Source organism: Dipodomys spectabilis, unplaced genomic scaffold (assembly GCF_019054845.1).
Source record: "Dipodomys spectabilis isolate Male_0828 unplaced genomic scaffold, ASM1905484v1 ptg000297l, whole genome shotgun sequence".
NCBI classification, from domain to species: Eukaryota; Metazoa; Chordata; class Mammalia; order Rodentia; family Heteromyidae; genus Dipodomys; species Dipodomys spectabilis.
Window position 1 is genome coordinate 7150457 of NW_024870974.1, and position 15392 is coordinate 7165848.

The 15392-nt window shown below is 38.5% G+C and overlaps 1 protein-coding gene across 3 annotated transcripts in view; it reads left to right on the top strand.

Annotated features, from left to right (window-relative positions):
- Emcn (endomucin) overlaps positions 1-14751 on the top strand; it is a 62435-nt gene extending 47684 nt beyond the window's left edge. For 2 of the 3 annotated variants that reach the window (XM_042701703.1, XM_042701701.1), the window contains 4 exons: positions 1380-1475; positions 4846-4870; positions 5930-5991; positions 14200-14751. In XM_042701703.1, coding sequence (XP_042557637.1) covers positions 1380-1475; positions 4846-4870; positions 5930-5991; positions 14200-14264 — 248 coding nt within the window. In that variant the 3' untranslated portion in view covers positions 14265-14751. Of the gene's footprint in view, positions 1-1379; positions 1476-4845; positions 4871-5929; positions 5992-10277; positions 10352-14199 lie in introns of all 3 variants that reach the window. The other variant, XM_042701702.1, reaches the window with a different exon arrangement.
- The last annotated feature ends 641 nt before the right edge of the window (positions 14752-15392 follow it).

The following is a 15392-nucleotide window of genomic DNA, read 5'->3' on the forward strand; positions in this document are numbered from 1 at the left end:
AGCCCAGGCCCTAAACCAAACCCCCAAGACTGGGAAAGAAAGAAAGAGAGAAAGAGAAAAAAGAGAAAGGAAGAAAGAAAGAAAGGAAGAAAGGAAGAAAGAAAGAAAGAAAGAAAGAAAGAAAGAAAGAAAGAAAGAAAGGAAGGAAGGAAGGAAGGAAGGAAGGAAGGAAGGAAGGAAGGAAGGAAGGAAGGAAGGAAGGAGAAAGAAAGAAAGAAAGGAAAAGAAAAGAAAAGGGGAAAGAAAAAAGAGGAAGGAAGGAATGAAAAATGAACAAAATAAAGAAGGAAAGAAGGGAAAATGAAAGAGAAAGTGAAAGAAAAAAGGGGAAGGAAGAAAGAAACAGAGAAAAGGAAAATGAGGAAGGAAGCAAGGAACGAATGAACAAAAGAAAGAAGGAAAGGAAGGGAAAAATAAAAAGAAAGGAAGGAAGGAAATCAGCAGCATAGTACACTTAAAAGTATTTCCTCCTGACAGTAGAAGGGTAGCTCACTCTGTTCTTGGATTGAAGAACTACCCTCACCCCTGGGAGGGGCCCGAGTAGCACACATATTACCCAGTGGGATGCAGGGCTGGGAGTGGGGGGTTCCTGACTAACCAAGCACATCTCATTTGACTTCCAGACTAGCCACTAGCTCCATGCCTACAGCAGCTTGCTGGCCTTCTGCTCTGTACTCTTAACCAAATAAGCAACTATCTGGAGGGGAACAAAAGGCAAAAACTCTAAAATCTTCCTAATAATTAAAAAATAAATAGACTCACCCTAAGTTAGCACAACAGACACCCAACAGACACCCAATTATGTGCACACAGATACACAATTTTCTTGAACCATAGTGTACAGGTTTTTAAAACATATATATATATATATATGTATATATATGTATAGCCATTATGACATGCCATTTGTACATTTTCAAACTTTAAGACAATATGGTAGAATATTTATGAGGGATTTTTAAGTCAACATTAGGACTTCAGTACTCCCAAATGGGCTATATTTTTGTCAAGTAACTTCATTACAAAGCACTAATAAATATTAATGAGTGAATGATTTTTGCTAGGCTCTAGAATCAATCTTTCTGGTCTTCCATTTTCCCCACTCCCCAGTCTCCAGGAAGAAGGGGAAAAGACCTGTCTGGTGTTTTGAAGTGTTTCAGCAAGGCTACAAGACTGACATCCAGTGGATTTGTTAGAAACGACAAGGAGAGCAAAAGCCTAATCAGATAAATCTTATCAGCCTAAAATATATTCATTGTTATAGACCTAAAGATTACAGCAGAAAGAAAGCATGCATGTGTTTAATCAGCTACTGGCCTATCTATATGAAATTCAGTAGCCACTCTAGCTGACAATGTCCCCTGTATTTTGTTTTTTAGGTATCATTTTGCCAGTGGTTATTACTTTGATTGTCATAACACTCTCAGTATTTGTTCTGGTGGGTTTGTATCGGATGTGCTGGAAGAAAGATCCGGGTAGGTAATGTGCTTTATCTTTGTTTAGTTTTCCTGAAAAGGAGAATAAATATTTTCTCAGTGGATAGAAAAGGTACACACAGAGAAAAGAAGTACACATAAAGAAAATACCATATTGCATGGTCACAAAAACTGAAGGGGGAAAAATACAGGAACGTGTTGAATGCTAGTGACTACACAGAGTGACAGTTTTCTATTGGCAAGTATTAAATATGGATAAATCCTCATTAATAAACTAGCCCCAACTTTGTGGGTGGCCGAGGGGTGATGTCAGAAAGAAAAACATGAAATGGCATGCTTGATCTCCAGTCAAAATTTTCCCCTTTACACGTACAGAATAAAAACACTCCAGAATAAAATGATACAGTGATGTAACAGAATAAGAGGAAAAACGTTTTGCATGTATACTGGTACTACAGCTTGAATTCAAAGCCTCACATTCTTGCTTAGCTTTTTTTTTTTTTCTCATGGCTTGTGCTATTCCATTTGAGCCAAGCCATCACTTTTAGCTTTTTTTTTTCCTGATTAGTTGGAAATAAGAATTTCTTGGATGTATCTGCCTGGACTGGCTCTGAACTAGGATCCTCAGATGTTGGCCTCCTGGAGTAGTTAGGATTACATGTGTGAGCCACCAGTGCCTGGCTAGAAGTCTATAATATTGAGAGCAGTGTTCCTTCCTTTCCAGTGAAGGTTTCTTCCATAACTGTTACATTGTCTGTTGTTAGTTTCAATAAAGTTTGTCTCTTAGAATCCATTCAATGCACAGATAATTTATCAAAATAAACATTAGCATATATCTGGTTTTCCTTTTTAATAAATGTTATGTTAGTATAGTATATTGCCACAATTGCTGCACCAATCTTGAAAATGATTATTAAACTCTCTACTGTACTGATACTTCCATTGTTTTTATTCCATTTTTCTGCTCTTTGGCTGAGCTCTCTTCACCTCCATGACTAAGCTCTCTTCTGTGCTACTGTAACTCTAATCTATCGTCTGTTCCAGATCCTGGTTGTATTCTGTAGCATCACATACCTGTGCTTATGTTCCAAATATACAATAGACCCTTACTCCCTGAATGTAGAGTTTCATTTTTAATATCCAGTTAAAGTAAATCCTTTCTTTCCCCATTTTGATTTTAAATATTTCACTAACAAAATCCTACCAAAGTCTTATAAACCGTAGAAAGGTAAAGGCACTTATTTTTCTGGGGTGTATAAGCTTCTCTATTCCTTGCTTACTCCATGGACTGTGTGTCCCCAGGACACTAGTGAATGTTGGTCAGTTCAATGACTGACCAGGCATCTCACAGGCAGTAGGGGTGTGATCTGAAGAGTGTAAGGAAAAGTTAGGAGACCCAGGCAGCAGAGATCACTTTATCTCTGAGTGGGAAAGAACAAAACAAATCAAATGTCTTTTCCTTCAGGAGCAAAGTGGATGAACTTTCTAATCACATCTGAAGCATTGTCCTGTGTCATTTTTAGAACCAAAGCAGCATTTTTATAAATTAGTTTTATTTTCTGTAAGTTTTTATGCCATCCACATTGTTTGGTAGGAAGTCAGCCATCCGGGTATACAGTATATAGGAAAGGTAAAACTTAGTATGCTATATCTATTTGTGAAAAAAGACTGTGGTGAACAACTGCTTACATAGGAAGATCTGACAATATGTTTTTTGAAAAGATGGCATTTTTCTATTCTTATATGGGTGTACACAATTCCTACCACAATGGAGAGTTTCTCTGACGACACATAGGACTGTCTGAAACTGTATTTGGCAATTTGGAATTAGTCCATCTGTTTGGTTATAGTTTAACTTTGTTTTCCAAACAGAATTTAGAGCATTGTGTTATCACTAAATTAGCACCATTAGACACCACAGTTAATCCCTCTTCAAGTATGTGGGTGGGATTTCATTAAGTTCAGAAAATTAGGAAACCCACTGTGTTCTCTGGAAGATCTGTGAGTCAGAGATTTGACATGAGGCTTCTCTGGCTAATAATATTGACAAGTAGGCTGAGCTTTAACTCATGTAAGAAGGTGTATATTCAAGTTATCTTTTGACAGGTATCTGTCGGCTCACTAACCTCTATCAAAAGTATTCTGACCATCATACAAAAATTGTTGATTCATTTTAATTAGCACTGTGTGCATTGTGAACAATACTCTATATGACACAGGATTTTTTTTGATGCCATTGAAACCCTACTTAAGAGGAAAGAGGAAATCAGACCTCATGAATAATCAGCACAAGATGTTATGGATCAAACCCCAGGGATTAAGAATTGTGATTAAATGCCAGGTCTAGTGACTCAGCTGTGAACCCAGCTACTTTAAGAGGCAGAGAGTAAGTGGATCACAGTTCAAGGTCAGCCTGGGAAAAAGGTCAGCAAGACTCCTTCTCAACTAATAAGCCATGGGCTCCTTTGAGCCCATGATATAAGAAGCCATAAGTAAGAAGATCACAATTGGAGGCTGGCCCAGATCCTACCTAAAAAATAACTGGATCAAAAATATGACAGAAAGTATGGCTCAAGTAATAGAATGCCTTCCTAGAAACTTCAAGGCCCTGAGTTCAAACCCACAAACAACAACAAAATTTAAAAAAAGTAAACAGAAGCAGCTAGGCAGAGTATTAATTTCAATTAGCACCCTCAGTGAGAATTTACAGGACACTTTTAAGAGGTTAAATAAGTGGATTTAAGATGCAATTAGAAACAATATCTACACTGTAGCTCACCACAAAATATAGGAATTTCTGTCCCACAAAAAGAGCAATGTAGAAAGGAAATTAGAAAATTCAATTTTCTAGGATGAAAAGGTAATTACTTTGAGGAGAAGTTTCTTTGAGATATTATTAAATAAACAGAGATTTTCTAGTGTATCTGGGATGTGATAGAATATAGGACTTTCTCAAAGTCATATGAAATTATAAGCTCAAAACTAACCCAGAACCAGACATTGATGGCTTATGCCTCTAATCCTAACTACTCAGAAAGCTGAGATATAAAGATCGATGATCAAAGCCAGCCGGAACAGAGAAGTCCATGAGAATCTTATCTCCAATTAAACTCCTAAAAGATAAAAGTGGAACTGTGGCTCAGGTAGTAGAGTGCTAACCTTGAGCATAAAATCTTAGAGACAGTGCCTATGCCCTGAGTTCAAGCCCTAGAACCAGCACAGACAAACAAAATTTAACCCAGAGCTACATTCAATAAAGCTGATCTAATTAGGACTATCTTATAAACATCAAGATGAGTGCTAACCATACTTTACAAATACTTCTGGAGGGATAAAATTTTCTTTAGAAAAAAGTTTTAGAAGAGCAGCAAAGGGTCTCAAATTTAATAACAACTGTCTCCTCTCCTAGGTACACCAGAAAATGGAAATGATCAGTAAGTAAGACCATGCCACAGTTTTGCCTTAGAACTTATCACCATATCATTTACAGGGATGAACAATTCTATATTACACTTTCTGGGATTTTTTTCATTAGAAGAAAACAATGTAGAAAGTACCACATATAGGATTTTTTGGAAATAGCCAGAGCTATTTCCCAACTTTCTATCTTCAACACAGATAAAATGATAAAGTAGAAAATGGCTAAGTAGAAGATCAAGAAGAAATACCCCAGGAATTGCAGCTACAGTTTTAACATCATTTTGCCAGTACATTTTTCAGTGTATTTATCAGCTATGGAGAATTATACCTCTGATCTGAGCAGTGTCTGATGGGCTTTTCTTTAACAGCAGATGCTCATCTACTTTGACTTCATCCAGACAAAGCAGCTGTTGGCAGTCCAATCAATTGTTGTCACCAAGGTGCTGCAAGTAGACATGACAAGCTGTTTTCTGGTCAAGAAATAATTCGGTTGCCTTTGTTGGCCTGAATTTGTAGCCTGCATTTCATTTTGTATTTCATTAGGTTATAGACATTGGAAATAATGTCTCTAGGTCACCTACCTGTCTGGATTAAAAATAGAGGGATGAGGGTTTGAACCTATTTGAGATCTGGAAAGGAATGAGTGAGAATGTTTGATGGAAGTGGACAGTTCCATATGAGTACTATAGTGTCTCCGGTCCCCATGAGAAAGGGTATCCTCAGAGTCCAGCAGCTGCTCATAAGTTTGGAAACACTTCTGGTTGGTCTGTCCTATAGTCCAGAAACATATTGTAGACCTTGTGAGATGTCCCCAAACATCCAATGGACAGGTACTTCAGCTGGTGATCTCAACTATAACATAGTAATGAGGATTTGCTGGCTTGATTCCAGGAGAACTAGGAAGTGATAGATAGAAAGACACCAAGTTTTTGTGAAAACACACAAGTATAGCCCTAGAAGTACATAAAACACATCTGTGCACATGTCTCTTCATTCTGTGTGCGTGGCATATGCGTCTTTCATAGTCACTTTGTGATCGTTGAGGTGCTGACAGTCTTCTCTGTTTCCAATAGACCTCAGTCTGATAAAGAAAGTGTGAAGCTGCTCACGGTTAAGACAATTTCTCACGAGTCTGGTAAGTTCCCAATTGGCAGATGAAAATGGGCAAGGTTGAAATCTAACTATATCCTTGGATATGGTTCATCTGGGACATAACCAAACAAGCAACAACAACAACAACAACAAAACACAGATTTTCTAGATGTCACCAAGTAGTAACTCTCAACAAATCTGACTTTCCTAGAAACTTTATTTTTATAAGATTATTGGACTTTGAGACTTTAAGGTTTAGTTTCTACGTGTGCTCTAATGGCCAGGGGATGAAGGCTAGCCACACTGCTTACTCTACAAGGGTGCCAGAGATGACATTAACTTTGTTGACAGGGCTTTTAAATAATTATTGCTGTTGTTTTGTGTCACTTTTGGCAATGACTATATGTAGTCATTGGGACCAATTAAAATGACATTAATGTTCCATATCATGTTAAATGATTTTAATTGAATTTCTCAATAAAGATAAATTTCTGGTTAGTAAAATCTACTTTATTTCTAATTTCTTAGTTATGTTTATTTAATTTGGGATGTAAGTCTTTCAGAATACCATGTGACTGGTACAAGTGACATTTGTATCAAGAACAATAGAAAATGAGATGCTAGATAGCTTTTAAAAACAAAAGGCACAGGCATTTTTTTTCTTGTTTTGAGTAGACCAGACATTTAAAACAGCTATCACAAAACAGATAAGTTAAAAACCAATTATAAGTTTCTCAAAACGATTCTTGTAATAAGATGTTTGCAATAGACAGTCTCCCAAATTTTACTTTGATAGCATGGTCCAGAAATATATTGATTATTATACCATGAAAGCTTAAGAATGATAAACTATATTATAAATATAGAAAGTATTCAACAACAGTTTTGTAATACAAGATGCTATAAATATGGTCTCAAATCAAGAACAAGCTATCCTAAACTGAACGTGAATCCAAATTCATGCTGGCCATTACAACTAGAAGAGAAGATAGCAGAGAGAATAAAAGTTCCCAACACTGGTATAAATAGGTTCCGCCCCTCGTGTGACCCATTTTCTCCTGAGAAAGATCCCTTGAGCTGTTGTATCTCTTACATTCTTTGAGGCAAACATTTCCCTCACACCCACCCTATTTGTTACATTAGGAATAGTGCGCGCGTGCGTGCGTGCACGCGCACACACACACACACACTCACACACACACATGGCAAAGGAGCAAAATCATTCAGAGAATAGTTAGAGTCCACTCCTACATATTCTCTGGCTATTCACCAGACTTGACTTAAGCACCAGCCACTAGTTGAGAGAGAAAGGAAGGGAATTAGTGAAATCGTTTAGATGTGATGACTCTTGAGCCAGCTTGAGCATGACGTCATTGCTCAGGAAAGGTTACCACACCCAGCGTGTGGTTTATAAGTGAGCATCACAAGATTTCCATTTGCTATGTCACTCTCTTAGGAATTCAACCAAATGCTCTGCCATCTCCTGAGCTCTTAGAGCTGTGAACTGGCACCCTCTGTGTTTCTCTGTCTCTTTTGTCTGTGTGTGTGTGTGTGTGTGTGTGTGTGTGTGTGTGTGTGTGTGTGGTGTGTGTGTGTGTGTGTGTGTGTGTGTGTGTGTAGGAGTCAGGATCAGGATAACATACAGCTTTCAACCACCCATTCTAGAGAAATGGTACCTAACAGCAAAATCATGGTTTTCTGGTAGGAAAATCCAAAGAACATTTCCTGTTTTATAATGCACACAGACAGCAGGCTCTTCTTTAACACCCAGAGAAAAGTCCACCTCTGCTCACTCCCACAGTGGCAGTGTCTGTAGCAGTGAGTGGAATAGACCTTGCAGATAATCGAGAAGACCTTTCACTCTACATGCTTCCTATATTTCCTAAAGGACTTGTATTGTCACAGCTCTTATGTAATAAGGTATTATCTGGTTGGGTCTTTGTTTTTTTGTTATTTTTAGCTGTCAGTCATGGGGCTTGAACTCAGGACCTGGGCATTGTCCCAGGTTTGCTCTAGGTTAGCACTCTATCACTTTCAACCACAGCTACACTTCTGGTTTTCTGGTGGTTGATTGGAGATAAGAGTTTCATGGACTTTTCTGCCCTGGGTTGGTTTCAAACCATGATCTTCAGATCTCAGGACCCTGAGCACCTAGGATTGCAAGCATGAGCCATTGGCACCCAGCTATCTGGCACTTTTAATTCTATCTAGTTCTATTTAGGAATTAACAAAATAATTTCCTAAAGGTCAACCCAGCTGATTGCCATGCAAAATAGACAGTGGTAGGGTAAGACATTTTCAAGATTTTAAATACAAAAACTAATTGGACAGGATAGTCATCTGACCACTCACCAATCAGAACTGATGACTATTACAATGTCTCCTATTTGGTTCAAGGTCTAAGAAATCTTAGTATCAATGGATGTTATAAGTGGGTTTTGCAATAAAATCTGTGCCTCAATGCCCTTTGGACTTTTATCTCAAAATGAATATGTCATTGTAGAGGCCAGTAAGCAATGTTTCCAAGGAAACAGACCTTTGCTGCAGTCTGTCTGCCAGTAGATGCTAAATACTCCAGGTTTCTACAATCTTTGATGAGCCATGGTTAGACTTCTAACCCTTTCTCTGAGGAAGAAATTTCCTTACCTCAAATCCTCCTTCTCACATTAAGTGCTAGTGTTCATCCAACTGTACTTCCTGATTCCACTAAATAGGTCCTCTCCCAAGCAAGGTCTTCTGCTGGAAGAGTTTAAATGTGGAACATCCTTTCATATAAAGGAGATAGTCTACTTTGAAGCAACTAAGGTTGACTACAGAAATACACACACGACACTACACATTTTAAACGTGATTCTCACAATTGGTCTCAGTTAAAATAACACTGCTCCACTTTGGTATGTGTAACTGTAAGAATTATAACGAAAACTGCCTGAACTAGTTAAACAATACCTAGCTACACAAAAGAAAAGAAAACATTATATCATTGAACCTAGTTTCAGAACATTGGTTTTGAACCACTAGAAGTGATGCAACAGCAATCTGAATTCACATAATATTCCTCTGCTTAGAGAATGCTAATCAATTCTTACTAAGATTACACTTAAAGCCCTTAATACATCAACAAGGCCTTCTATAATGTGTCAGCCTCTTTCACTTAATTAAACCACTTGATACATATTCTCCAGTTTTCCGCCTCCTTCTTTCCCAACTAGACCTAGACCTCTCTGTCTTGGAAAGAAGGAAAAGTATAATCTTTCACTCTCCTTTCTTCCTCTCATTTCCCCTCCTGAATATTGTGGTAATTACTCAGTATTAATGCATCAGTAATATACTGGTACTGATTAGCATACCATGAAAATTGCTCATTTCTATGCATAGTCACATTTTTCCATTTTCACATATTGTCACTAGTTGAGGAAATAAACAATAGTGAACCAAAGATTAAGGGAGATAAAGGCTGGAAGGGCACATGAAGAGAGGTTCCCCACTCTACTCTCCTCCGCCCCAGGCCTCTGGCACTGTTTATTATAGCCATGATCACACAAGTAACTAAAACCATCTACAGAGAGCCCTGAAGGCAGCTTGGCTGTTCTAACCATAGCAGAGAAAAGCTGGAGCAAAACCATGACATTTACTCTAAAAGCTGGAGAGTCTCCTATGTCACTCCTGTACAGTTTGACTGATGATATTTTATTCTACCTGAAGGATGCAGGTAATGTGAAATAGATTGGCCAGGAATTCAGTTTCATGTAAAAAGTGCTTAGGATCTCTCAGCTTCCCATCATCCTAGGCTAATACATTTGTCTTTATATTGGATGGTGGAGAGTCCCTGGGATTTTTGATGAATGTCATCTGTACTGTCCTGAATGCCAACAATGTATTCGTGTTGGCTGATAAATTCAGATCCCCAAAACTCTCACTGAATTATTTAAACAGAAGGACTAAAGTACACCTGCCTTATAAAATGGCACTTGAAACATATGATATGGGTTTGCGGAGGCAGACCTAGCTCATGAAGCAAGCAGGAATCAATAATTCAGTCCCCGGGGTGTCTCTGTGGTTATGGCTCAGCTTCCTCCCTCCCTTTCAGCCCCATCTCCAGCAAGTTAACTCCTTTAGGGTGACATGGAGGATGGCTGAAGAAAGCTCATAAATCTTAGTGCATAATTTCCAGGCAATACCAAGAGGCAAATATGACTTTAATGACAAATTTTGCAGGAAAATTGAGCTTCCCTTAGAGAAAAAAATAAAAGGTCAATTCAAGAAACTTTATTTTCATCCTTAGTTGCTCTCTGAGCTTGTAGATCAAAACCTATCTTCTGTTCTCAGGTGAGCACTCTGCACAAGGTAAAACCAAGAACTGACAGCTTGATGAATTCTTCCCACACCTGGGCAATGACTGTGTAAGTTTCCTAATTCCATTCACTGAGATGCTCATTAATATCTGGTTTCCATCACCTGCTGCCTCTTAGATGATTTCAAATCCTGAAAAGTTAAGACTGGTGTCCATGAAACCATGATTGTTGGTTTGTCTAAAAACAAACTGTAAGAAAAGCTGCCAGAGAAATGGGTACAGAAGATTTCTTCCCAGAATGCCCTGCCTATCTAAGGAATGGCACAATTCACTCTTTCTGCCTTATCAATGCACTCTGTCTTTTCCTGGGTCAGTAAACACCCACTAGCAGTGACAATTAGACAAGACTCGGCAATCTTGATGACAGTCTTGGCTCTCAAGACCTAAGTGACAACGCTGGCCAATCTGTAGCTTATTGTTCTCAGCCTCCCAAACAGCTATGTAGCTACCATTCCAGGCATGAACTTGATGTTAATTGATTTGTTATGAGAAGCACCAATCGAGTGCTCTCACAATAGATGGGATGCTTTTTAGAACCTCCAGAATAACCTGTTCCCTTTGGATCAAACAATAAAAAGCAAAAGAACCAATAAATATTACCTGTGCAGAACTGGTGTGACCACAATGTTCCTCACTCTGGGTAGTGTCTCCAGTAAGGAATATCGTTATTCTGTTCACTGTCTTTGTCTACTGCCCTGCTACTAATCCAGTGCTGCCATAGACATTCAGAATGTGCTTGTTGACTAACTGGTGTTCATCATGTTTATCTGGCAATTCGCAGAAGGTAGAGGTAGAGACACAGAGAGAGACATCCAGCAATGTGTGTCAATATCAGAATTTCATCTCTCTCTAGCCAACAATTCAGGGGCAATTACAATAGAAAGCAGCTGAGAATTTGCTCTTCCCCTCTTAATGGACATTTTCAAGTGTTGAATTTGAGAAGCTGTGTGAGGAGATATGTGGACCAGCCTTAGCTAATAGATGCAGAATTTCTTTACCAAACTGGCTATGGTTTCTTCACAACTCATCTGTAGAAGAAGAGTGCTTTCTACAGGACCAAAATGCTCCAAGGGAGGACCCACTAAGCCAATGAAAGCACTTTTATCTGTTCATTTGGGAAAAAAAGAAATGGTAGGGAACGCTGTGCTGGAAGGAAACAGCGACTCCTTCTCATTCCTGTATACTGTAAAAATATATGTATTTCTAGCCTCTGGTTTGTGCACTGCAGAGGTACCATTCTTTTGGTGTTTTTCTGTGTAATTTTTGAGATCCATACTATGTTCTAAAAGGAAAAGATCAGAAAGTAATAGAAAGATACAAGCTTGACATTTGTTAATTCTATAGTCAATCTTCCTAGCTTTTTTTCTTTTCACTTACATATTTCTGTCATTGTCCTGGGAATTACTCACTATACCAGTGAGTAATTGCTTTCTTGGTTGCCAAATAAATTCAGGTATCAATTCAGACACTCTAGCTCAATAACAATATTTTTGTCAGATCTAGAAGATTTAAGGAGAGAAGTTAAGACGTTTTTGAATCTCTGTGCAACAGCAAGCTATAACATAGAAATAGTCACTTGCATTTAGAATCTCCAGGCTGAGGTTGTAGCTGGGTGGTAGAGCACCTGCCTAATATTCAGGTTTTATCTCCAACACTGAAATAAATAAATAGATAGATAGATAAATCCTACCTCAAAATTCGATTCTAGATGTATTAATGTTTTTTGTTTAACACATTGACCTTCTGTTTTGAGCAGATAATTATATTTAATGTGATTTGACAGAGCAGATAGGAATTCCAAAATGCTTATGAGCTATGATTCTTGTCTTCTGCCAAGTTGTCTACTGAGAGCATAATATTATGCACAAAACAATAAAACAATGTGAGAGAAAAAACAAACAGCTAAGAAAGCACGATTGATGCAAACTCATCAATTCAAATGCATCCTAAACATCTCTGCAGTTTTTAGATCAACAATAGGAAAGCTGAGAGAGGTTTCAAAAAACATTACCCTGACACTGAACGTTTATTGCTGCATTTAGGTACCATAATATTTTTAGAATAAGAAAAGGATTGTTTTAGCTTAAATTTTCTCTGTGCAATTTTCTTTGATACCAGCTATACAAACAAAAGTGCTTCATCCCTCAAAATACCTGCTACTACCTTGAGTTATACTATACATGTAGCATGCAAAACGATTTTCCTTGTCAGTATAACTTTTGAAAAAATTAAAAGAAAATCTCAACTAAGTGAATAGGTTATATTTATTTTGGAGAGTCTTAATTCACAACTTTTTATCATCAGTAGTGAGGAAATTCTAGAGTTTTATGTTACCTTTCCTGTTTCTTTATCTCCAAATTCCTATTCGCAGCCTTGCTCATTTACTGCTATCTCCCTCTTCGTATAAACTTCTTTGTATATCGAAGACCTTAATGTGATCTTACGTTTACATGTGTATCTTCTCACAAACTTACTTGAGAAGTAGCACAGGGCACTAGATCACGGAAAGACTTACATCCCAGTGTAAGCCATAATGATTTGATAGGCTAGAATGAAGTGCTAACTTTCCTGGTTTGTTAATATCACTAACGAGTCATTTAGTCACTTTGAAGGCTGGCCCTTACAACCTAGCATACAAAACATACCCAGAATTTCCACCTACTATTTGAGCAACCTGGTCTGAAACCATCCCTGCCATCACAGTTCTCTTTGCACCACACTGTGCTCATATACACTGGACCATCTTCCAGCCACACTTGCTGTGGGAGGATGCCAAAGTTATCCTGCCCTTGCACTGTGGGCCCTTCCCCCAGGCTATGACTGCCTCGCTCAGGCCATGGAAGTCAGTACCCAGCATTCCCTCAGCACCAAGGCAACAGTGTAACCACCCCAATCAAAGGACCTGCCAACCAAGCCATGGAAAAGCAGGATACAGGTCTCCACCACTGGTGCCACTGCATCTCAAATGTACAGCATAAGCTACAGCTCTCTCTCTTCACAGACTCCAACAAACCATTAACAACCCCCAGCTCAGACTCCTGTTCTGAGAAGTCTCCAGACATTGCTTTGGGGGTTTTTGTGATTTTTTTTTTTTTGTTACCAACACAAATGTTTCTTTACTGAAAACTCTGAAGAACATGCTCAACTACTAAACTTTCTTCGGAAGTGCCGAGTTGCTTGCTAATTCATCTCCCTGATGACTGTGCATCCCAAAGCATGCATTTCCTAATGAGTCACAGTGTTTCTTTAAGCACCAGTCTTGAACCATGCCCTTTTAATGATAGGGTACCAAAAGGGACAGAAGGGTGATCAAGTACAGAAAGGGACTTTGGTTAGAAGAGGGATATATGAGCCCTGTGCTTGATCAACACCACTGTAAGCTTGATGTGGAAGAGGACCAAAGGTAGAAACAGTGAAATTGGAAGCTATTAAAATATCCCATTGGAAAATGATAAGGACCTAAATTCCCTAGTTGAAACTCCTTCAGCTACAAGAGGGACATAGAAGAAGAAGGAAAACAGAGAACTGGGTAGAAGATAAAAAGATTGAAACACAATGACTGATTGGACATGGGCAGTAGGAAATGAGGAAGAATGTGACTATACATGATACCCAGACTTTCAACCTGAGTGCCAAGTTGAATCATGGAGGTAGGAACAAAGATTGGGATTGTAGGTTGGAAAGAGATAGATCTGAGGCAATACATTTGGCTCACAGAATGCTCAGTTCGGAATGTGTGAGACATACAAGGGACTTCTGTGTGTGGAAAAATGCAGCTAGTCACTGAATTTTTGCTTTTTGTTTTTGTTTTTAACCAAGAGCTGGTCTGCTTCCACTTTCTCTGTGTTTTCTTCACCTTCTTGAAACCTGACCTTTTCTTGTTCTAATATTTCACAGGTTTAAACTTCAGCAACTGCATTCCAGGAATGGAAATGGAGGAAGTATGGCCGAACCAGTCCTGAATCTCAACCTTGAGCACCAGTCTGCATGAATTACCTTTCTGACTCAAGTGGCAATCTCCACACCACAAGGCATATAATTTGAAGCCCCAAAAAGAATTCTTGGCTTCCCCTTGTCCTTTGAGATACAGAAAGAAAAGCATATTACCACAGTTTGTAGAGACGTTCCTAAGACAGCACAATTTAGGAAGGGATGTTTTGAGCAATGAACCTGATAACCCAAGCAGGTGGGCTGAGGATAGAATCGATCCATAGATTTACAGTTAACGTGGCTGACAGTATTGATCCATGGAAACTTTCCTACTTTCTTGTTGTTAGTACTAGGGTTGTATTTATTGTTTTCCACTATGTTAATGTAGAGAAAGTTTGCAAGTACGTTTTTAAATATTAAGTACAAATCATACCGTGCTACTTTGTACATAGATGTATTTTGTTCATGTTTGCATATGTTTAGTTTTAATAAATAATTGTGTTCCATGCCCTAAATCTTTTTGTTTTTTTTTTGGTCAGTCGTGGGGCTTGATCTCTGGGCCTGGGCGCTGTCCCTCAGCTCTTCAGATCAAGGCTAGTGCTCTACCACTTGAGCCACAGAGCCACTTGTGGCTTTTTCGGTTTATGTGGTCCTGAGGAATTGAAGCCAGGGCCTCATGCATGCGAGGCAAGCACAATACCACTGAACCACCTTCCCAGACCCATACGCTAAACCTTAAAACTTGGCTTAAAACTTGTTTTTCCATAGTTATGGGTACGTTTGAATGGAGTTTTAGAGTATGAGAAAGGTATCTGTAGTAAGCGAGAAAGACACAGCAGCTCCATGCATCAGTGCAATGGTGATTTGCCATTCCTTTGGTCTTTGTATGTGTGATTCACACCTGGTGTAAAGGCAAGGCATTTCTGACACCCTGTGCTTTATTCGTTAAGAAGATAACAGGATTTGTTGGCGATATGAGGATTTATTGGAGATTTTTCGTTAACTCATTTGGTTGATACCATCTCTGTATTTTTTATTTATTTTAGAAATGTAATTATTTATTCTGTCAGTCATTGCTAAAACTTGAGTTTCTAGAAAATTAGTATTTCATCAGTACATAATTGGGATATTATTTTCCAGAACCTTCCTAAACATTGCAT